The following is a 23,395-nucleotide window of genomic DNA, read 5'->3' as shown; positions in this document are numbered from 1 at the left end:
TTTTTATCAATTACCTCCTCCTCTTCGAAGATTGATAGACTCAAAACTCTCTCTAAGGGTAACTTCTGTGTTGTCAAAGAGTTTTCTTCATCACAAATTTGTTCAATTACCTCAATGTGTTGACTCGTGGCAACATCATCCTTGTACTTCATAGTGTTTCACACATCAATCTTCAATTCTTCATCATAAACTTTCAAAGTCATTGTACCTTCTTCTATGTCGATCAAGCATCTCCCGGTCTCTAGAAATGGTCTCCCCAAAATGATTGGTATCTCCTCATCTTCGGGCATCTCTAGAATAACAAAATCTACCGGAAATACGAACTTGTTGATTTTCACCAACACGTCTTCTACCACTCTGTAGGGTCTTTTAACTGATTGGTCAGCAAACTGAAGTGTCATTCGTGTATCCTATACTTTACCTATTCTCAATCTTTTGTAAATGGATAATGGCATAAGACTCACACTTACTCCCAAATCGATCAGAGCTTTCTTGAAAGACCTATCACCAATTGTGCATGGAATCGTTACAGAACCTCGATCTCTCTTTTTAACAGGGATCTTCATTCCCTGCAAAATAGCACTACAAGTTTCAGTTAGAATAATCGGGTCACTGTCGATTGTTCGCTTCTTTGAGATGATATCTTTCATGAACGTCGCATAGGTAGGCATTTGCTCCAGTGCCTCTAAGAATGGAATATTTAGCTCAAGTTTCTTGAACATTTCTAAGAACTTCTCGAAGTTTTTCTCATGTTGTTCTTTCTTCTTATTCCTTGTAGGGAAAGGAAGTTTAACCGCTGGTTTAGGTGTAGCAACTTTTTCTTTGACTACACCTTCTTCACCTATGACCTCTTTCCTTACTACCTCATTTTCTTTAATCTCCACATCCAATTCAATCAACATATCCTCTTCATCAGAGTTCTTCTCATGCGTTTCTTTTGATTTATTGCTCCTTGTTGTCACAGCGTTCACATGATTATTGTCTCTGGGATTAGTAACCGTAGCACTTGGTAGAGCACCATATGGTTGAGTGTTGGTCATTTGTTTTTCAATCTGACTCATTTGAATTTCCAGATTTTTGATTGAAGCTCCTGTGTTCCTCAGATTGCTCCTTGTTTCCTTTTGGAATTGAGAATTTTGAGCTGCCATCTTTTCAATAGCGATTTCCCAATCTGCTTTCTTCGGTACCCGTTGTTGACCTTGAGTTTGGAACTGTTGTGGATGGTGTTGGAATTGTTGCTAATATGGAGTTTGTTGTTGAGGAGGTCTGTATTGTTGTGTCTGAGCTGGAACTTGAAATTGAGTTGATCCTTGCTTTTGAAAGTTTCCTTGTTGATCCTTCCATGCGAAGTTAGGATGATTTTTCCATCCTGGATTATATGTATTGGCATATGGATTATTTTGCCTCAACATATGAATTTGTTCCACCTGTTCTTGCGTTGCCACACAATGCATAGCAAAATGTGGTCCACTACATATTTCACAAACAACTGAGGTGCCTCGCTCAACTTGTGCTACTTTCTGTTTACCAATATTCATCTTCTTCAATCTTCTTTCCACTTTAGCCGCAATCTGTTCTTCCATTTTGACTACCTGATCAGCAAGCTTCAAATCAATTTTACCTTCCAGTTGGCTCATTGCACGGTCATATAACTCAATGTGCTCATTAGCGGCAATAGCTTCTATGATTCTCTTGATACCAGTGGCTGTTGAAAAATTAGTTGAGCCACCGGCAGCAGTATCGATAAGCTGTTTTGTCTTAAGTCGGAGACCATTAACAAAAGTCTGCATTTGCTCGGTTGGGTCCATGTTATGAGTGGGACAAGCCATCAAACACCTCTTGAACCTTTTGTATGCATCTCCCAGCGATTCCCCTTCTTTCTGCTTGAAATTTACAATATCATATCTTTTTCGAATGAAGACTGAAGCAGGGAAATACTCATTCAAGAAGGCGGTTTCCATCTGTTGCCATGTTGTGATGCTTCCAGCTGGAAGTGAGTAAAACCACTCTTCCGCGTCTTCGGATAAAGTGAATGGGAACATCACGAGTCTCTTGGCTTCTTCAGAATGGCCTTCGATCTTTAATGATGTTGTTCTGGTGAGGAATCTCTGTAGATGCTTATTTGCATCTTCATTGATTCTTCCCGCAAACGGCTTGCTCTCTAACTGTCGGATAGTTGAAGGATGTAGTTGGAAGTGTGCCACGTTGACCGGTTGATTTACGATGGCCATTCTTCCAAGCGGTGCATTAGCTCTTCCATAATCTCCTAAAAGCCTCTCTGGAGGAGGTGGGTCAGCTGCCATCGTTTCAGGCTCAGAATCTGACTGCTGGGACTGAATAGATAGAACTTCTTCGTCTTCCGATTCTGAAACTACAGGTGATTCTTATTTCGATGCCAGTCTTTTCTGCTTAACTTCTCAGAGTCGTGCTCGCAATAATCTTTCTCGTTCTGCGTCAAAAAGAAGTTCAGCTGAGGCCTTACCTCGCATACAAGATTAGAAGTCGATTAATTTGAAGTAAATAAAAAAATAAAACTAAACAAATATAAATTCAGCAAAAATAAATTTTAATTGCAGAGCAATAAAATTTTAATTGACTAGTTAACGACTTTGAAGGATAGAAAAACACTTAGAAAGGGGGGGGATTGAATAAGTGTGACTTTAAATCTTGGACGATAAAAATAAATGCACAAATATTTTTATCCTGGTTCGCTGTTAACGAAGCTACTCCAGTCCACCCCCGCAGAGATGATTTACCTCAACTGAGGATTTAATCCACTAATCGCACGGATTACAATGGTTTTCCACTTAGCCGCAACTAAGTCTTCCAGAGTCTTCTGATCACAACCTGATCACTCCAGGAACAACTGCTTAGTTCACTCCTAAGACTTTTTCTAGAGTCTACTGATCAACACGATCACTCTAGGCTTAGTTCACTCCTAAGACTTTCTGCTCAGCCAACTGCCAAGACTTCCTGCTCAGCCAACTGCCAAGACTTCCTAGAGTATACTGATCAACTGATCACTCTAGTTCCTTACAACTTAATGTAATCTATTCAAGAGTTTACAAATGCTTCTTAAAAGCGATAATCACAACTGTGATATTTCTCTTACAATTTAAGCTTAATCTCACTAAGATATTACAACAGCAATGTAGTGAGCTTTGATGAAGATGAAGATTCTGAGTTTTGATTTGAACAGCGTTTCAGCAAGTTTGATATAAGTTGATTTTGTGTAGAATCGTTAACCTTGCTTCTCATCAGAACTTCATATTTATAGGCGTTGAGAAGATGACCGTTGAATGCATTTAATGCTTTGCGTGTTCCGTACAGCTTTGCATTTAATGTTATACGCTTTTGTCAACTACCTCGAGCCTTGTTCACGCTGTGTCTACTGACGTAGCCTTTAGTAGCTTTAACGTTCCTTTTGTCAGTCAGCGTAGTCTGCCACGTGTACTTCCTTCTGATCTGATGTTTGTGAATACGACGTTTGAATATCATCAGAGTCAAACAGCTTGGTGCACAGCATCTTCTGATCTTCTGACCTTGAAGTGCTTCTGAGCGTGATACCATCTTCTGATTTTCAGTGCTTCTGATCTCATGTTCTTCTGATGCTTCCATAGACCCATGTTCTGATTCTGCTTCGACCATCTTCTGATGTCTTGCCAGACCATGTTCTGATGTTGCATGCTGAACCATTTGAGACACATCTTCTGAGCGCTGAATTATGCGTACTCTTTATATATATTTCCTGAAAGGGAAATTGCATTGGATTAGAGTACCATATTATCTTAAGCAAAATTCATATTATTGTTATCATCAAAACTAAGATAATTGATAAGAACAAATCTTGTTCTAACAATCTCCCCCTTTTTGATGATGACAAAAACATATATAAATGATATGAATTTGCGATCAGAAAGAGTAGACGGCAAAAGACAAATTACACAGCTATAGCATAAGCATATGAATATGTCTCCCCCTGAGATTAACAATCTCCCCCTGAGATAAATAATCTCCCCCTGAAATAAATACACGAAGAACTTTGATAAAAGACTTCCCTGATTATTTCGGTAGAGACGATCATATAAGCTTCTGCCTTCAGAGAATTCATAGCTTCTGACTTCTGCTTCCATTGGACAGCTTCAGAACTTGAATTTCTTTGATCTTCAGAACATTCACAGCTTCTGACTTCTGCTTCCATTCAGGACAGCTTCAGAACTTGAATTTCTTTGATCTTCAGAACATTCACAGCTTCTGACTTCTGCTTCCATTCAGGACAGCTTCAGAACTTGAATTTCTTTGATCTTCAGAACATTCACAGCTTCTGACTTCTGCTTCCATTCAGGACAGCTTCAGAACTTGAATTTTCTGGATCTTTTAGAACATTCACATCTTCTGATTTCTGCTTCCCTCGGATAGCTTCAGAACTTTGAATGTCTACCAACATCACTTCATGCTAGATTTGTATCAGAACATTGTTGAATGTACCAGAGCATCATCTGAGCATCTCTACATCCTGAAATGTTACAGAACAAAAACTAAACGACAAAAGTCAGCATGAACGAGTTAGAACATAAAATGTATATTCAAATACATGATATGTATCAGAGCCAAATGTATCAGAGCATTTTAGGCTAAAAACATGTATCAGAGCAAATAATGTATCAGAGCCATAACATTATATGTATCAGGGCAAATAGAATTTTGTCATAACAGGATAGACAATGATATTCAAATTCTATTATCAGTGCTTCTGATTCATTCTTCTTTCTTGCTTCTGATCTCTGAAGCTTGACAGCACTCAGCTTGCTTCAGTTTCCATGGTTTTGCTTCTAGTGTTTGCTTTGAAGATTCACTTCACTTCTCTGTACCTGCAAAACACTTAAACCATATAGAACTTGCAGTTCTTGTTAGTGAATGTGTGGGAGCCTTTACCCAGCAACTGATAGATTTAATCAAATCATTTATCATTTATCTTTCTCCCCCTTTTTGTCATAACATCAAAAAGAATATAAAAAAAAAATTCAGATGAATAAAACGACAAAAGAAAACATTTACTGGAATGTAAAACACAAAGAAACTTTTTCATTGATCATCAAAAGATATTACAAAAGGTTCCTATGTTTAACAAGATGAGAAACATTCCTAGTAAATACAAAACAAGCAGAAGCAGCAAGGAAAAGAAAACTACAAAGTAGAATTTCCAAAGAGGAAATGACTACAAAAATAAAAAAAAACAACATTCGGTCAAGAAACTCAACATAGAAGTTGAGTATATCTTCCCACAACTCAAGAAAGTCTTCTGTCTTTGGATGAAAGTTGATAACAACATCAAAGAAGGATCTGACTTGAGAGGTATTAGAAGAGCCATCCCGAGATGCACAGAGAACTGTCGCCTTTGAGTCATGGAGCTTCAACAGGCTTAGGGTGAACGCTAGGTTTTGAGAGAAGAAATGAAAACCGAGAGAGAGAGAGAGAGAAAAAACTTTTAAGAGGAAAACAAAAAGATAGGAAACCAAAAACCATTTTGAAGAGTATTTAAAAGAAAATAAAGTGAAACGAATGATGAAAAGCATTTAATGTTACGTGACGTGAGGAGAGATAATAAAGACAAATGAAGTGACTGGCACAGTTACCTATGGTCGGCGTCCCTTCAACTGCACGCGCGCTTATCCATGAATAGTAACGACAGGTTTACCATCCCGAGATAAAGCGTAACAGCTGTTTTGCTTTAAAAGAGGTTCTGAATCAACTTAGACAATGAAACGTTAGTAATAACCGAATCATAATTTCTAAAAGAATTCAATCAGAACTTCTGAAAAAAATGTTCCACATTCATTTCAGAAGATACTCATACATGAGAACTTCTCATCTTCTCATTCTGGGCATAAATCCATACTGATGTTCTTCAGAATGAACTTAAACCTATCTTCAGCCAGGGGTTTTGTAAAGATATCAGCCCATTGATGGTCTGTATCAACAAAGTTTAAAGAAATAACACCCTTCTGAACATAGTCCCTTATGAAATAATGTTTTTATCTCAATATGTTTAGCTTTTGAATGAAGAATAGGATTCTTAGATAAACATATAGCAGAAGTATTATCACAGAATATAGGAATGTTACTCTCAAATATCTGATAATCTTCTAACTGACTCTTCATCCAGAGCATCTGTGTGCTACAACCAGCAGCAGCGACATATTCTGCTTCTGTTGTTGATAGAGCAATAGTTGCTTGCTTCTTGCTGTACCAGGAGATCAAATGACTTCCAAGAAATTGGCAACTTCCTGAAGTACTTTTTCTTTCAATTCTGTCTCCAGCATAGTCAGCATCGCAGAATCCTACTAAGTTGTATTCTTTAGATTTTCTGTAAACTAAACCAACATTAGTAGTACCTTTCAGATACCTTAGAATCCTCTTAACAGCAGTTAAATGAGATTCTCTAGGATCTGATTGGAATCTAGCACACAAACAAACACTGAACAGAATGTCAGGTCTAGAAGCAGTCAGATATAGAAGAGATCCAATCATACCTCTGTATAGCTTCTGATCTACCTTCCTACTTACCTCATCCTTACCTAGGATGCATGTTGGATGCATAGGAGTTTTGGCTTCTTTGCAGTCTAGAAGATTAAACTTCTTCAGAAGTTCCTTCACATACTTGGTTTGGTGAACATACGTTCCTTCTGATGTTTGATTTATTTGTATTCCAAGGAAATACTTGAGTTCTCCCATCATGCTCATTTCAAACTCAGCCTGCATAGACTTAGCAAACTCCTTTCCAAGTGTAGCATTAGATGTTCCAAAAATAATATCATCTACATATATTTGACAAATTAAAATATCCTTTTCAAAGGTTTTACAAAAGAGAGTAGTGTCCACTTTTCCTCTAGTGAAACCATTATCCAGAAGGAAAGAACTTAAGCGTTCGTACCAAGCTCTGGGAGCCTGTTTCAATCCATACAATGATTTCTTAAGTTTAAAAACATGATTAGGAGACATAGAGTCTTCAAAACCAGGAGGTTGATGGACATAAATTTCTTCATCTATATAACCATTTAAGAAGGCACTCTTAACATCCATCTGATAGAGAGTGATGTTATGTTGAGTGGCAAAAGAAATTAATAGACGAATAGATTCTAACCTGGCCACTGGTGCAAAGGTTTCTGTGTAGTCAATCCCTTCTTGCTGACTATAACCCTGAGCCACCAGTCTGGCTTTGTTCCTTACCACTTCGCCTTTCTCACTGAGCTTGTTTCTGAAGACCCATTTTGTACCGATTATATTGAATCCATCTGGTCTAGGAACAAGATCCCAAACATCATTCCTTGTAAACTGATTTAGTTCTTCTTGCATAGCAATTATCCAGTCTGGATCTTCTAGAGCATGATCAACAGAAGTTGGCTCGATTAAAGATACAAGACCTAATTGACAGTCTGCATTGTTTCTAAGGAATGCTCTTGTTCTGATTGGATCATCCTTCTTTCCAAGAATGACATCTTCTGAATGACCAGAGATGAGTCTGGATGATCTTCTGACAGATGGTTCTTCAGAAATACTTAGATCCTCCAGAGAAGCTGATACTTGATCTTCAGATTCTTTGCTTCTGAGAAGCTCTGCTTCTGATGCGTTGCTTCTTGGCTCAACAACTTCTGATATGTCAATATCACAACCTGCAAAATTATCAACTTGCTTTGGTTTTTCAGAACCAAGCTTATCATCAAACCTGATATTGATTGATTCTTCTACAACCAATGTTTCAGTATTGTATACTCTGTAGCCTTTTGAGCGTTCAGAATATCCAAGAAGGAAACACTTTTGAGCTTTGGAATCAAACTTACCAAGATGATCTTTAGTGTTCAGAATAAAGCACACACATCCAAAAGGATGGAAATATGAAATGTTGGGCTTTTTATTCTTCCACAATTCATAGGGAGTCTTATTAAGAATAGGTCTGATAGAGATTCTATTCTGAATATAACATGCAGTGTTTATTGCTTCTGCCCAGAAATGCTTAGCCATATTGGTTTCATTGATCATGGTTCTGGCCATTTCTTGAAGAGTCCTATTCTTTCGTTCTACAACCCCATTTTGCTGTGGAGTTCTAGGACAAGAGAAATCATGGGCAATACCATTTTCTTTGAAGAATTCTTCAAAGGGTCTGTTCTCAAATTCACCACCATGATCACTTCTGACCTTTATGATTTTACACTCTTTTTCAGATTGAATCTGAATGCAGAAATCAAAGAACACTGAATGAGTCTCATCCTTGTGTTTCAAAAATTTTACCCATGTCCAGCGGCTATAATCATCTACGATGACTAATCCATATTTCTTTCCTCTGACAGATGCTGTTTTGACTGGGCCAAACAGATCAATGTGCAAGAGTTCTAATGGCCTTGAGGTAGAAACAACATTCTTAGACTTGAATGCAGGTTTGGAGAACTTGCCCTTCTGACATGCTTCACAAAGAGCATCTGATTGGAATTTCAAATTAGGGAGTCCTCTGACAAGATTCAGTTTGTTAATCTGAGAGATCTTTCTCAAACTAGCATGACCTAATCTTCTGTGCCAGACCCACTGCTCTTCAGAAACAGACATAAGACAAGTCACCTTCTGACTCATAAGATCTTGCAGATCTGTCTTATAAATGTTGTTCTTCCTCTTGCCTGTAAATAGGATTGAGCCATCCTTCTGATTTACAGCCTTGCAAGACTTTTGATTGAAGATTATATCATAACCATTGTCACTTAATTGACTGATAGATAAGAGGTTATGAGTTAATCCTTCTACAAGAAGTACATTAGAAATGGAAGGAGAGTTACCAGACTTTATAGTTCCAGAGCCAATTATCTTGCCCTTCTGATCTCCTCCGAACTTGACTTCTCCTCCAGACTTAAGCACCAGGTCTTGGAACATAGACCTTCTTCCTGTCATGTGTCGCGAGCATCCAGAGTCCAGGTACCATGACATGTTGTGCTTTGTCCTTCTTGCAGCCAAGGATATCTGCAATAGGAATAATCTTATCCTTAGGTACCCACATCTTTTTGGGTCCTTTCTTGTTAGATTTTCTCAAGTTCTGATTGAACTTGGGTTTAACATTGTAAGCAATAGGAGGAACAGCATGATAATTCTTAATGTGAGTTTCATGATATTTCCTAGGTTGTGTCACATGCTTCTTAGTGTGTGTTATGTGAAAACTTTGTACATGTGAGGTGTGCCTAATATCATGAGAGTGGCCATACTTGAACTGATCATACAATGGCTTGTATGTAATTTTCATTTCATCAACAGGTTCAAGTTTGTATGGGGTTTCACCCTCATAACCAATGCCAACTCTTTTGTTTCCAGACACAGCATATATCATAGAAGCTAGCTGACTTCTGCCAATACTTCTAGATAAGAACTTTCTGAAACTTAAATCATATTCTTTCAGAATATGGTTCAGACTAGGAGTGGATTTTTCTGAATCAGAAGGAGATCCAACATTATTGGATAATTTTAAAAGTTTTTCTTTTAATTCAGAATTCTCCAACTCAAGCTTCTTTGTTTCAAATTCAAATTGCTTTTTCAGCTTTTTGTATTTGAGACTAATCTGAGACTTGAGTTCCAGAAGTTCAGTTAGACCGGAAACTAACTCATCTCTAGTAAGTTTCGAAAATACCTCTTCAGAATCTGATTCTGATGTAGATTCTGATCCGTCATCTTCTGTCGCCATCAGCGCACAGTTGGCCTGCTCATCTTCTGAATCATCTTCTGACTCATCCCAGGTTGCCATAAGACCTTTCTTCTTGTGAAACTTTTTCTTGGGACTTTCCTTTTGAAGATTTGGACATTCATTCTTGTAGTGTCCAGGCTCATTGCATTCATAGCACATGACCTTCTTCTTGTCAAATCTTCTTTCATCAGAAGATTCTCCACGTTCAAATTTCCTTGAACTTCTGAAGCCTCTGAACTTCCTTTGCTTGGTCTTCCAGAGTTGATTTAGCCTTCTGGAAATCATGGACAGTTCATCTTCTTCTTCAGATTCTGATTCTTCAGGATCTTCTTCTCTGGCCTGAAAAGCGTTAGTGCATTTCTTGATATTTGATTTTAATGCAATAGACTTACCTTTCTTTTGAGGCTCATTTGCGTCCAGCTCTATTTCATGACTTCTCAAGGCGCTGATAAGCTCTTCTAGAGAAACTTCATTCAGATTCTTCGCAATCTTGAATGCAGTCACCATCGGACCCCATCTTCTGGGTAAGCTTCTGATGATCTTCTTTACATGATCAGCCTTGGTGTATCCTTTGTCAAGAACTCTCAATCCAGCAGTCAGAGTTTGAAATCTCGAAAACATCTTTTCAATGTCTTCATCATCCTCCATCTTGAAGGCTTCATACTTCTGGATTAAGGCAAGAGCTTTTGTCTCCTTGACTTGAGCATTTCCTTCATGAGTCATTTTCAAGGACTCATATATGTCATAGGCCGTTTCCCTGTTAGATATCTTCTCATACTCAGCATGAGAGATAGCATTCAGCAAAACAGTTCTACATTTATGATGATTCCTGAAAAGCTTCTTTTGATCATCATTCATTTCTTGCCTTGACAGCTTTACGCCTCTGGCATTTACAGGATGTTTGTAACCATCCATCAGAAGATCCCATAGATCACCATCTAGACCCAGAAAGTAACTTTCCAGTTTATCTTTCCAGTATTCAAAGTTTTCACCATCAAATACCGGCGGTCTAGTATAACCATTGTTACCGTTGTATTGCTCAGCAGAGCCAGATGTAGATGCAGGTGTAGGTATAGTCCTTTCACTTTCATCAACCATCTTTTAAATGAAGCGTTTTTCTCTTCCTGAATCTTTTCTAAACACGGTTAAGTGCTTGCACCTTAGAACCGGCGCTCTGATGCCAATTGAAGGATAGAAAAACACTTAGAAAGGGGGGGATTGAATAAGTGTGACTTTAAATCTTGGACGATAAAAATAAATGCACAAATATTTTTATCCTGGTTCGCTGTTAACGAAGCTACTCCAGTCCACCCCCGCAGAGATGATTTACCTCAACTGAGGATTTAATCCACTAATCGCACGGATTACAATGGTTTTCCACTTAGCCGCAACTAAGTCTTCCAGAGTCTTCTGATCACAACCTGATCACTCCAGGAACAACTGCTTAGTTCACTCCTAAGACTTTTTCTAGAGTCTACTGATCAACACGATCACTCTAGGCTTAGTTCACTCCTAAGACTTTCTGCTCAGCCAACTGCCAAGACTTCCTGCTCAGCCAACTGCCAAGACTTCCTAGAGTATACTGATCAACTGATCACTCTAGTTCCTTACAACTTAATGTAATCTATTCAAGAGTTTACAAATGCTTCTTAAAAGCGATAATCACAACTGTGATATTTCTCTTACAATTTAAGCTTAATCTCACTAAGATATTACAACAGCAATGTAGTGAGCTTTGATGAAGATGAAGATTCTGAGTTTTGATTTGAACAGCGTTTCAGCAAGTTTGATATAAGTTGATTTTGTGTAGAATCGTTAACCTTGCTTCTCATCAGAACTTCATATTTATAGGCGTTGAGAAGATGACCGTTGAATGCATTTAATGCTTTGCGTGTTCCGTACAGCTTTGCATTTAATGTTATACGCTTTTGTCAACTACCTCGAGCCTTGTTCACGCTGTGTCTACTGACGTAGCCTTTAGTAGCTTTAACGTTCCTTTTGTCAGTCAGCGTAGTCTGCCACGTGTACTTCCTTCTGATCTGATGTTTGTGAATACGACGTTTGAATATCATCAGAGTCAAACAGCTTGGTGCACAGCATCTTCTGATCTTCTGACCTTGAAGTGCTTCTGAGCGTGATACCATCTTCTGATTTTCAGTGCTTCTGATCTCATGTTCTTCTGATGCTTCCATAGACCCATGTTCTGATTCTGCTTCGACCATCTTCTGATGTCTTGCCAGACCATGTTCTGATGTTGCATGCTGAACCATTTGAGACACATCTTCTGAGCGCTGAATTATGCGTACTCTTTATATATATTTCCTGAAAGGGAAATTGCATTGGATTAGAGTCCCATATTATCTTAAGCAAAATTCATATTATTGTTATCATCAAAACTAAGATAATTGATAAGAACAAATCTTGTTCTAACAGACTTATATTTTGGCAATCCCTGGCAACGGCGCCAAAAACTTGATCGGAAAAATAGCAAGTGTACTATTTTCACCGATGTAGTAATAATGGGTTTTACCCAAAGTATCGATCACGAGGATTGCGTAGGAAATACAAGTGATTGTACTAAGTCAATTAAACAAAAGATCATAAGGGTGTTGTTTCAAATGATTAACGAAAGAGATTAAAATTCTAAGAAATAAGGGAAATTAAAACTGAGCTTTTGACAATGAGAAGATAATGCTAAGGTAGGGTGTGTGATTCACTTTCTAACTCCTCTGGATGAAGATTTCTTTAACACGTTCATAGGGTTCAATTATTCATTCTCAAGAATGATTTTCCTAAGTCCTTAGAGAAATAAGACAAAACCAAATCGTTAATTTATCAAGAATTTCTGAATAACCTTACTATATCCCTAGTCCTAGGTGATAATTATAAGGTTCAATTGTATACAAACCCTAACAATTGTAGTCCTACGAATTGTTAACCACATAACAATCCTTATTGGTCCGATAAAGAAAGCATTATAAACATTATACAATCGAATTGAATAATACGAACTTTAAATCAACGAAATACCAAATCCAGAGTTATTACAGATCGAATCAGGGACACCCCCTAGCATTGGGGGGTTTAGCCTCTCATAATATTCAAGAAACACAAGTGGGAAAGTTTAGACATTACAATTAATTGGGAGAACTAGGATCTTCAATGGTGTCCACCGTTGAATCTCTTCGTCTTCCAAAATCTCGCTTCCGTCTCTTTTCTTCTCTGCAATTCTGTCTTATGATCTCCAAAAAGTCCCTCCTTCCTTTGCCCTAAGGTTGTTTTTATAACTCTCTTCCATTCAGGTTGAAACTGAAGTACCAAAAATACCCTTACTGGTCCCCTTCAAGTGAGGAACACAAAGAAAATAAAATCAGCACGCATCATCATCACGGGCCGTGTTGCTGCACACGGGCGCCCGTGTTGCTCGTCTTCCCTTTGAGTCAAAACTTGTTTCTGGCCACAATTCCACACGGTCCGTGTCTGTGAACACGGGTGCCCGTGTAGATACTCTGTTTCAGCTCCCAAAATCAGTTTTCCAGCCACATTTCAACACGGGCCGTGTTGCTCCACACGGGTGCCCGTGTTGACCTCTAAACTTAGCTTTTTCCGGCTTCTTTTATCCGCTCATGCGCGCCACAAGTTCCTATCTTTCCCGTGCATCAACCTGACCAACAAAACTAACAACCAGCGCATAAAAAGGCACTTTTTGTAATACTCAAAACGTATTAAAATGCAACAAAGTCACACAAACGAAAATACGAAAACTTACTTTAAAACACATGCAAATGCCACTTAGTGTTACCAAGACCATGAATTTTTGTCGGAAAAAGGTGCGAAAACTTACTAGAAATGGTGACCGATCAATTCTCTCTCCCCGGCAGTGATTCGCTGGTCCACGCATGTGGGGTCCAGTCTGACTGTGTCCCTTTGACTTTCACCATTAATCGTGTTTACATATATTATATTTTGTTTGTATGTTACTAACAGTGCGTATTTGTAGATCAATTGGTAAGGTGTGAGGTCCTATCAATAGCATGGCTTGGGTTCGATTCTCACCCAGGACATAATTTTGGTTATTTATTTACTACATGCATGCCCCCGATCCAGTGTACCTCACCTATGGCGCTATACGACTGTAACACCCATATATAAATACATGCATCAAATCATATAAGTATACATGAATCCAAGTATTTGGTACTGAAATACCAATAAGTTCCTAGACAACACATTATACATATTAATGCCCAAATACAAAAGTTCTACACAATGGCATAATACATACAAGATGTTCAAAATAAAATACTAAGAACTAGATCAAACAATGATCTCAAAAGAACTCCACAACGGAAGCTTCGCCATATCCAAAATAAGCACAAGGAATAAGGAAATCAAACTTCTTTCTCCTTACCCTTCGCGGAACCTGTAGTACCTGAAATCAATATATAATGGGGTGAGATATAAAATCCCAGTGAGTTCCCTATCCTATGGATCCTCTCGGCTTTACAAGGTTCTAACCTATAAGTCTCAAGTCATGAAGAACTAGACCTTGAGTTCTCACACTAACATTATATGGAATCATACTTAGAGTTCAACAACTCAACACAAGATTACTAATCGGAAACCAATACCAAGGCATCCCCATATTCCCGTCCCCTTCTACGTCTAGGAGGTGGCACGAGTCATGGATCCTTTGGAAAAATCTTGACATACGACATGGATTCGGACTCATGAGCCTTTCCCCATGAATCGTCACTTCACATGGCCCGTACACCATCACAAGTCTCTACCCGTAGGTTCCATTCGTACACAACAGCGGGAATCAAACCTGCCAAGATTATTGTGCCTCTCTGCACGGTGAATGCCTGTTAGCATTCAAAGGAAAAATAAAGAAATAAAGAAAAATACAACGGTTCCGATTAATACATCAACAATGGTGATCGCTTCCGCAAACCACTAGGTCTGTTAGCCTTTCCTCATAAGATTCCAACACGTATGTTCCATATAATGTCTCATCCTAGGTTTCTTTGTTAAGCTACACAACCTAACAATTCCTAGTGTTCCTCACTTATTCTTTATTCACATAACAATGTAGTTATTTAACCCTCTCGATATAAACACATATAACAAGGTATTACCAAATCCACCTGCAATAGAACTCAAACAACAATTATAGAGTACATAAGCATCATACCAAGAGCATAACGTCCTCATGGTTCCAAAATCTACACTACTACAAGTACACACTCCTAGTCTATTACTGCTTCGAACGGTGGTTAAAACAGAGTTACGGTTCAAAAGTTATGCTTGAAACAATTTTCATTAAGTTAAGAAAATTTGGTTAAGGAAGCTTCAGTTCGCGCCGCGCAACAACTAGGTCGCGCCGCGAACCCTCTGGCAGAAGCAAACCATCATAAGTTCCAACAATGTTCGCGCCGCTAACTGATCTACGCGCCGCCAACCTCTGGCAGTAGCAAAACTCTAAAGATTTCCAAACTGTTCGCGCCGCGACACCCAGTACGCGCCGCGTACTGAAGGCAGAAGCAAAACCCCTAAAAACCTGCATAGTTTGCGCCGCGCAGCCCCGTTCGCGCCGCGAAGCGCGCGAGAACTCAGTTCTCAGTTCTGCTTCACTCACAACTGTCCATGGTTCAAAACCATCTAAACCATCTAAACCTGTTCCAGATCAGATTAAAGCATAGATACAAACTATAGATGATCTATTTATGGATTATAATCACCTTGCTCATGAACATTGATGAACTTGTCCAAAAACCTAGATTTCCTCTATACAAAATCCCTAAATCAAAACTTATGATTTCTCATCCACAATCAAAGCTATAAGTTTCTAACTAGAACCCACCTCGATTAAGAGTCGTTGATGTCGAAGATGAGTTGATTCGGCGGAGAAATGGTGAAGATCCAAGCTTTTTCCTCTTTCTCCTCTTGCTCTTCCTTCTCTCTACTTCTTCTCTCTATCTTTCTCTTTTTGGTGTAGAATGAAGAAGAAAACAAAAGGAAAGGATATAAGAAAATATCTTTAAGTTAACACTACTAACTTAATGTCCAAAAGTATCTCTATCGTATCAATTGATAAAACCTCAGTGTCAGTTAATACATTAGAGCATTTGATTAATACGGGGTATTACATCCTCCCCCACTTAAATAGAAATTCGTCCTCGAATTTAAGAATTACCTGAAAAGGTGAGGGTAAGCATCCCGCATTTCCGATTCAAGTTCCCATGTAGCATCACCCGGATGTGTCACATCCCACTGAACCTTGACAAGAGGAATCTCCTTGTTGCGTAACACTTTAGTCTCTCTTCCTACGATACGGCTCGGCAAGGGTTCAAAAGTCAAATCTGATTCTATCTCAATTGCATCTGGTAACACCGGCTGGAGAGGATCGGGAATAAACTTCCTCAGTTGAGACACGTGGAAAACATCATGCATTTCTGATAGAGAAGGTGGTAAGGCTAAACGGTAAGCTACTTCACCAATCCTCTCTAGAACCTCATACGGTCCCACGTATCTCGGACTTAACTTCCTTGACTTAAACGGTCCTTTCAACCTCAACCTCGGAGTAACTTTCAAAAATACATGGTCACCTTCCATAAACTCCAAAGGCCTCCTACGGTTATCCGCATAATTCTTCTGACGATCCTGTGCTTGTTTAGCCTTCTCACGAATCATTCTAATCTTGTCCGTGGTCTCTTGAATAATTTCGGGTCCCAAAATTCTATCATCACCAACTTCTGACCAACACAACGGTGTTCTACATTTTCTCCCATACAATGCCTCATAAGGTGCCATACCGATACTCGCATGATAACTGTTATTGTATGCAAATTCAATCAATGGTAAAAGCTCCTTCCAATTTCCTCTACTTTCAAGCACACAAGCTCTTAACATATCTTCCAAGGTTTGTATCGTTCGTTCCGTTTGACCATCCGTTTGAGGGTGGTTCGACGTGCTGAAACATAATTTAGATCCCATCGCTTGTTGAAAAGCTCTCCAAAACCTTGAAGTAAACTTTGGATCTCTATCCGACACAATACTAGAGGGTACACCGTGCAACTTCACAATCTCTGCGACAAACACCCGTGCAAGATGACTTGCCTTGTAAGTAGTCTTCACGGCTAAGAAATGTGCAGATTTCGTCAACCGATCTACAATCACCCAAATAGAATCATATCCACCTTGAGTACGAGGTAAACTAACCGCAAAATCCATTGAAATACTATCCCACTTCCATATTGGAATCTCTAGTGGTTGTAACAATCCACCCGGCCTTTGATGTTCAATCTTTACTTGTTGGCACACCGCACACTCTGATACGTACACTGCGACATCTCTTTTCATTCCGGACCACCAATAATCCCCTTTTAAATCTTGGTACATTTTTGAAGAACCCGGATGTATAGTGAAAGCACCCTTGTGAGCTTCATCCAAAATTCTTCTTTTCAATAACGCATCATCCGGAACACAGATCCTCTGATTAAACATAATCACCCCATCTGTAGCTCGAGTAAAACCTGGTTGAACCAACACCTCTTGTAACTTAGTATCAGACGCTTGTGCTTGTTGGATGTCGTTTCTCAAAGTAGAATTAACATTCAAGTTTCCCATCAATACTCCATTTTGGGTCCAAACAAATTGAAGGTTGAGATCTCGAAATTTCTCCAATAATGCATACTCTGACATCATTAATTCGGCCCTCTTTAACACCTTCCGACTCAAAGCATCCGCCACTTTATTTGCTTTGCCTGGATGATACTTCAAGTCAAAATCATAATCCTTTAAGTATTCCATCCACCGCCTCTGACGCATATTCAACTCCTTCTGGTCGAATAGGTACTTTAAGCTCTTGTGGTCGCTGAACATTTCGAAATGGACTCCATACAAGTAATGACGCCACACCTTCAGGGTAAAAACAACCGCAGCCAATTCTAAATCATGAGTTGGATAATTCTCTTCGTGAACCTTTAACTGTCGAGATGTGTATGCTACCACCTGACCATCCTGCATCAATACCCCTCCTAATCCTTTCTTGGAAGCATCGCAAAATACTTCATAGGATTTACTTGGGTCAGGAACGATTAAAACAGGAGCAGTCGTCAATCTTTCCTTCAAGCCCATGAAACTCTGTTCACACCCCGAATCCCAATCATAAGGACACTCCTTCCGAGTAAGTCTAGTCATTGGTAAAGCCAATTGAGAAAACCCTTTTATAAATCTTCTGTAGTAGCCGGCTAAGCCCAAGAAACTTCGGACTTCTGAGACATTGCTCGGTCTCTCCCAATTAATTACCGCTTCGATTTTTGTCGGGTCCACTGCCACACCTCCTTGAGATATAACATGACCAAGAAATCTTACCTCTGTCATCCAAAACTCACACTTACTTAACTTAGCAAACAATTGATTTTCTTGCAGTACCGACAGGACAATCCTCAGGTGTTCTTCGTGCTCTTGTGGAGTACGAGAATAAATAAGAATGTCATCGATAAAGACTACCACAAATTGATCTAAGTAAGGCTGAAATAACCGATTCATATAATCCATGAAAACAGCTGGAGCATTCGTAACACCGAAAGGCATCACCAAGAATTCGTAATGACCATAACGGGTTCTAAATGCAGTCTTTGGCACATCTGAGCTCTTCACACGGATTTGGTGATAACCTGACCGCAAATCAATCTTCGAGAACACACAGGCTCCTTTCAATTGATCTAACAAGTCGTTTATCCTAGGCAAAGGGTATTTGTTCTTGATGGTGGCCTTATTCAACCGACAGTAATCAATACATAGTCTCATCCCACCATCCTTCTTCTTTACTAACAACACTGGAGCTCCCCACGGTGAGACACTAGGTCGCACAAAATGTTTAGCCATTAGTTCTTCCAATTGCCCCTTTAATTCTCTTAATTCAAGTGGTGCCATCCGATACGGAGAAACGGATATAGGAGCCGTTCCCGGTACCAGGTCAATAGAGAATTCCACTTCCCTTTCCGGAGGAAGAGAAATGACATCCTCGGGAAAAACATCGGGAAATTCTCTAACGACAGCAATTTGTGAAACCTCTAACTTGTCACCCGTCTCCTCAGTGAGAACCAACAGAACAGACTTCTCTTTCTCAAACAAGAAATTAATCATACCTACCGTACCTTCTAGTATAGTAGTCAACACCTCCCTCGGAGTAGCTTCTTCAGTTGGAATAATGATTAACTTCTCCTCACACCCAATGAACACCGAATTAGCAGAAAGCCAATCCATTCCCAATACAACGTCTACCTTCTTAAGTGGTAAGCAAACAAGATCAATCTGGAAATTCCTACCACCCACAGATAACACACAATTTTCACACACCAACGGTGTCTCTACCATCTCATCCATAGCAGTAGTAACCGCCATAGGAGGAAATAAAGGAGTAGCTTGCAACCCAAGTCGCTTCATACATTGTAATGACACAAAAGAGTGTGTTGCTCCACAATCAAATAGAACAAAACAAGAATGCCCATTAATGAAACACGTACCCGCAATCAAAGAGTTATCACCCTTGGTCTTCTTAGCATCCAAGGTATAAACTCTACCAGTACCCCTTCCTTGAACTTGATTCCTATTCTGAGGACAATTCCTAGCCATATTCCCTTCTTGATGACAATGAAAACATTTCACCCCTTCAAAGGCACATCTTCCAAGGTGATTCTTACCACAACTACGACACACCGGAGGTGCACTAGACCGAGGACCTTGCACTTGCTTTCCTTTGAAAGCTTGTGGCCTAGGTCGAAATTGTTGGCTTGGCCTTCCTCTTTCATGTTGATTCTTCTTCTTCTTCAAATCTTCCTCGGCTTGAACTTTCTTCAAACTAGTCTCAGCCACATAACATTGTCGCAACAACTCCGTATAAGTAGTGAACTCCCTCTGGGACACACTATGTGAGATATCAGCCCTTAAACCAAACAGAAACTGGTCCACCTTCCAACCCTCATCAGGAGCATACGCGGCCTGCCTAGAGTAAGCAGCCAAAATTTCAAACTTCTCAGCATAAGTAGCTACTGACATATTGTCCTGCCTTAACTGCTGGAACTCCAATTCCTTCTTAGTCCTCAGTGAACTAGGAAAGTATTTCTCCATAAAAGTGGTCTTGAAATTCTCCCATTCCTTAGGTACTCCCTGAGTAGTCATCAAAGCAGAAGCACCCTTCCACCACCTCATAGCTGGACCTTTCAGCGAATGAGAAGCAAACACTACCTTGTCCTCTTCACTGCAATGCACGATCTCAAAGATTCCTTCTACATTGGCCACCCACTCATGCGCCTTTATAGGATCTAATCCACCATGAAATTCCGGAGGATTCATGCGAATGAAATCCCTATAAGTCCAACCTACAGCTTCGGGCACAACCATTGGAGCATTATGACCGCCATTCATCTGTTGCATCATCTGCAGCATGAACTGATTCTGCTGCTATTGCATCTGTTGCATGAACTAGGGCCATGGAACATTCGCACCGCCATCCGGTGGATTCTCCTGTGGAGGTCGTGTGGGGGGTCGACCACGAGTCCTGCGTCCGTCCGCCATGTTCCTGGAGGTCATCAAAATGGGATTAAGTTGATCAAGCTCAATACCATAGTCATAACACAACAAAACTCATGGGAACACAACACATCTTGGACAGAAAGAAACACTTATAATATCTCATGGCTAGGTCGAGGATACGACCTGCTCTGATACCAACTGTAACACCCATATATAAATACATGCATCAAATCATATAAGTATACATGAATCCAAGTATTTGGTACTGAAATACCAATAAGTTCCTAGACAACACATTATACATATTAATGCCCAAATACAAAAGTTCTACACAATGGCATAATACATACAAGATGTTCAAAATAAAATACTAAGAACTAGATCAAACAATGATCTCAAAAGAACTCCACAACGGAAGCTTCGCCATATCCAAAATAAGCACAAGGAATAAGGAAATCAAACTTCTTTCTCCTTACCCTTCGCGGAACCTGTAGTACCTGAAATCAATATATAATGGGGTGAGATATAAAATCCCAGTGAGTTCCCTATCCTATGGATCCTCTCGGCTTTACAAGGTTCTAACCTATAAGTCTCAAGTCATGAAGAACTAGACCTTGAGTTCTCACACTAACATTATATGGAATCATACTTAGAGTTCAACAACTCAACACAAGATTACTAATCGGAAACCAATACCAAGGCATCCCCATATTCCCGTCCCCTTCTACGTCTAGGAGGTGGCACGAGTCATGGATCCTTTGGAAAAATCTTGACATACGACATGGATTCGGACTCATGAGCCTTTCCCCATGAATCGTCACTTCACATGGCCCGTACACCATCACAAGTCTCTACCCGTAGGTTCCATTCGTACACAACAGCGGGAATCAAACCTGCCAAGATTATTGTGCCTCTCTGCACGGTGAATGCCTGTTAGCATTCAAAGGAAAAATAAAGAAATAAAGAAAAATACAACGGTTCCGATTAATACATCAACAATGGTGATCGCTTCCGCAAACCACTAGGCCTGTTAGCCTTTCCTCATAAGATTCCAACACGTATGTTCCATATAATGTCTCATCCTAGGTTTCTTTGTTAAGCTACACAACCTAACAATTCCTAGTGTTCCTCACTTATTCTTTATTCACATAACAATGTAGTTATTTAACCCTCTCGATATAAACACATATAACAAGGTATTACCAAATCCACCTGCAATAGAACTCAAACAACAATTATAGAGTACATAAGCATCATACCAAGAGCATAACGTCCTCATGGTTCCAAAATCTACACTACTACAAGTACACACTCCTAGTCTATTACTGCTTCGAACGGTGGTTAAAACAGAGTTACGGTTCAAAAGTTATGCTTGAAACAATTTTCATTAAGTTAAGAAAATTTGGTTAAGGAAGCTTCAGTTCGCGCCGCGCAACAACTAGGTCGCGCCGCGAACCCTCTGGCAGAAGCAAACCATCATAAGTTCCAACAATGTTCGCGCCGCTAACTGATCTACGCGCCGCCAACCTTTGGCAGTAGCAAAACTCTAAAGATTTCCAAACTGTTCGCGCCGCGACACCCAGTACGCGCCGCGTACTGAAGGCAGAAGCAAAACCCCTAAAAACCTGCATAGTTCGCGCCGCGCAGCCCCGTTCGCGCCGCGAAGCGCGCGAGAACTCAGTTCTCAGTTCTGCTTCACTCACAACTGTCCATGGTTCAAAACCATCTAAACCATCTAAACCTGTTCCAGATCAGATTAAAGCATAGATACAAACTATAGATGATCTATTTATGGATTATAATCACCTTGCTCATGAACATTGATGAACTTGTCCAAAAACCTAGATTTCCTCTATACAAAATCCCTAAATCAAAACTTATGATTTCTCATCCACAATCAAAGCTATAAGTTTCTAACTAGAACCCACCTCGATTAAGAGTCGTTGATGTCGAAGATGAGTTGATTCGGCGGAGAAATGGTGAAGATCCAAGCTTTTTCCTCTTTCTCCTCTTGCTCTTCCTTCTCTCTACTTCTTCTCTCTATCTTTCTCTTTTTGGTGTAGAATGAAGAAGAAAACAAAAGGAAAGGATATAAGAAAATATCTTTAAGTTAACACTACTAACTTAATGTCCAAAAGTATCTCTATCGTATCAATTGATAAAACCTCAGTGTCAGTTAATACATTAGAGCATTTGATTAATACGGGGTATTACAACGACGCACCCTCCATGCTCAGCCATATGATCATCAGCTCTTCAGATCTGATGCCCAGAAAACGAGTGTGCACCAAGGACTTTCATCAACGCATCACACCCAATCATAGCTAAGTTTTCTCAATTTTTTTATTTATTTATTTTATTACATGAATTCTTTTATTCCCTTTTTTATTACTCTTTATTAAAGTTTATATATTTTTTTAAACAAATTACTTTTATCATATTTTTTTTACTATTTATTTTTAATCGAAACACTCAATTTTTCCTCATAAAATTAATTGTTTTTAAACGATAAAAATTATTATCTTGTATATACTTTTAATTGGTTAATTAAATGAGAATTAATAATATTTAGGTTTGTTAACCTTGATGCATTTATAAACTAGGTAGGTGTTATCCATTAACGCATTTTTAGCCTTATAAACCTTTTGGGTCACAATAAGTTTTCTTAAATAATCCTTTTAGGTTCAGGGTTAGGGCTTGGAAACTTTTAGGGTTTCTAATCAATTAGGGTTTAGATCAGTCAATGCACTAACCATTTTTCTTGTTTGTTTGTGTCTAATTTTCAGGGTTCATAAAAAATTCTCCGACTACGCGCCACGCCTTTCACAAAACTAAGTCCCGATTAAATTTCCTTTATTATTTCTTTTTCTTTTCGTTTATATTTAATACAATATTATTTTTCCCTTCATTCTTTTATTCTGCCTTGTTAATTTAAAAGAATTTCCATACACTCACTTCCTACTATTTTGCTGTTAATTCTCAGATGATCAGAGTCAATGCTTCGAGTAAACCTCTAACCGTCAACCTTCTCAATCGAAGCTAAGTTTCTATATTTTTTTTCTTTTTTCTTTTATTCTTTTATTTTCTGATTAGGGTTAACATATTTGCCAAAGGAATTGATAATACACTCACCCT

The 23,395-nt window shown here is 39.1% G+C and overlaps 1 protein-coding gene across 1 annotated transcript; it reads right to left on the bottom strand.

The window, feature by feature from the left end:
• Nucleotides 1-410: 410 nt before the first annotated feature.
• On the bottom strand, nt 411-1,148 carry LOC131659979 (uncharacterized). The gene has a single exon (XM_058929085.1). The coding sequence runs from the start codon at nt 1,146-1,148 to the stop codon at nt 411-413; it is 738 nt and encodes a 245-aa protein (XP_058785068.1).
• Between the last annotated feature and the right edge of the window lie 22,247 nt (nt 1,149-23,395).

This window comes from Vicia villosa, linkage group LG3 (genome assembly GCF_029867415.1).
Source record: "Vicia villosa cultivar HV-30 ecotype Madison, WI linkage group LG3, Vvil1.0, whole genome shotgun sequence".
NCBI classification, from domain to species: domain Eukaryota; kingdom Viridiplantae; phylum Streptophyta; class Magnoliopsida; order Fabales; family Fabaceae; genus Vicia; species Vicia villosa.
The sequence above is the reverse complement of the archived record's forward strand: the minus strand, read 5'-3'. Positions and strand labels throughout refer to the sequence as shown.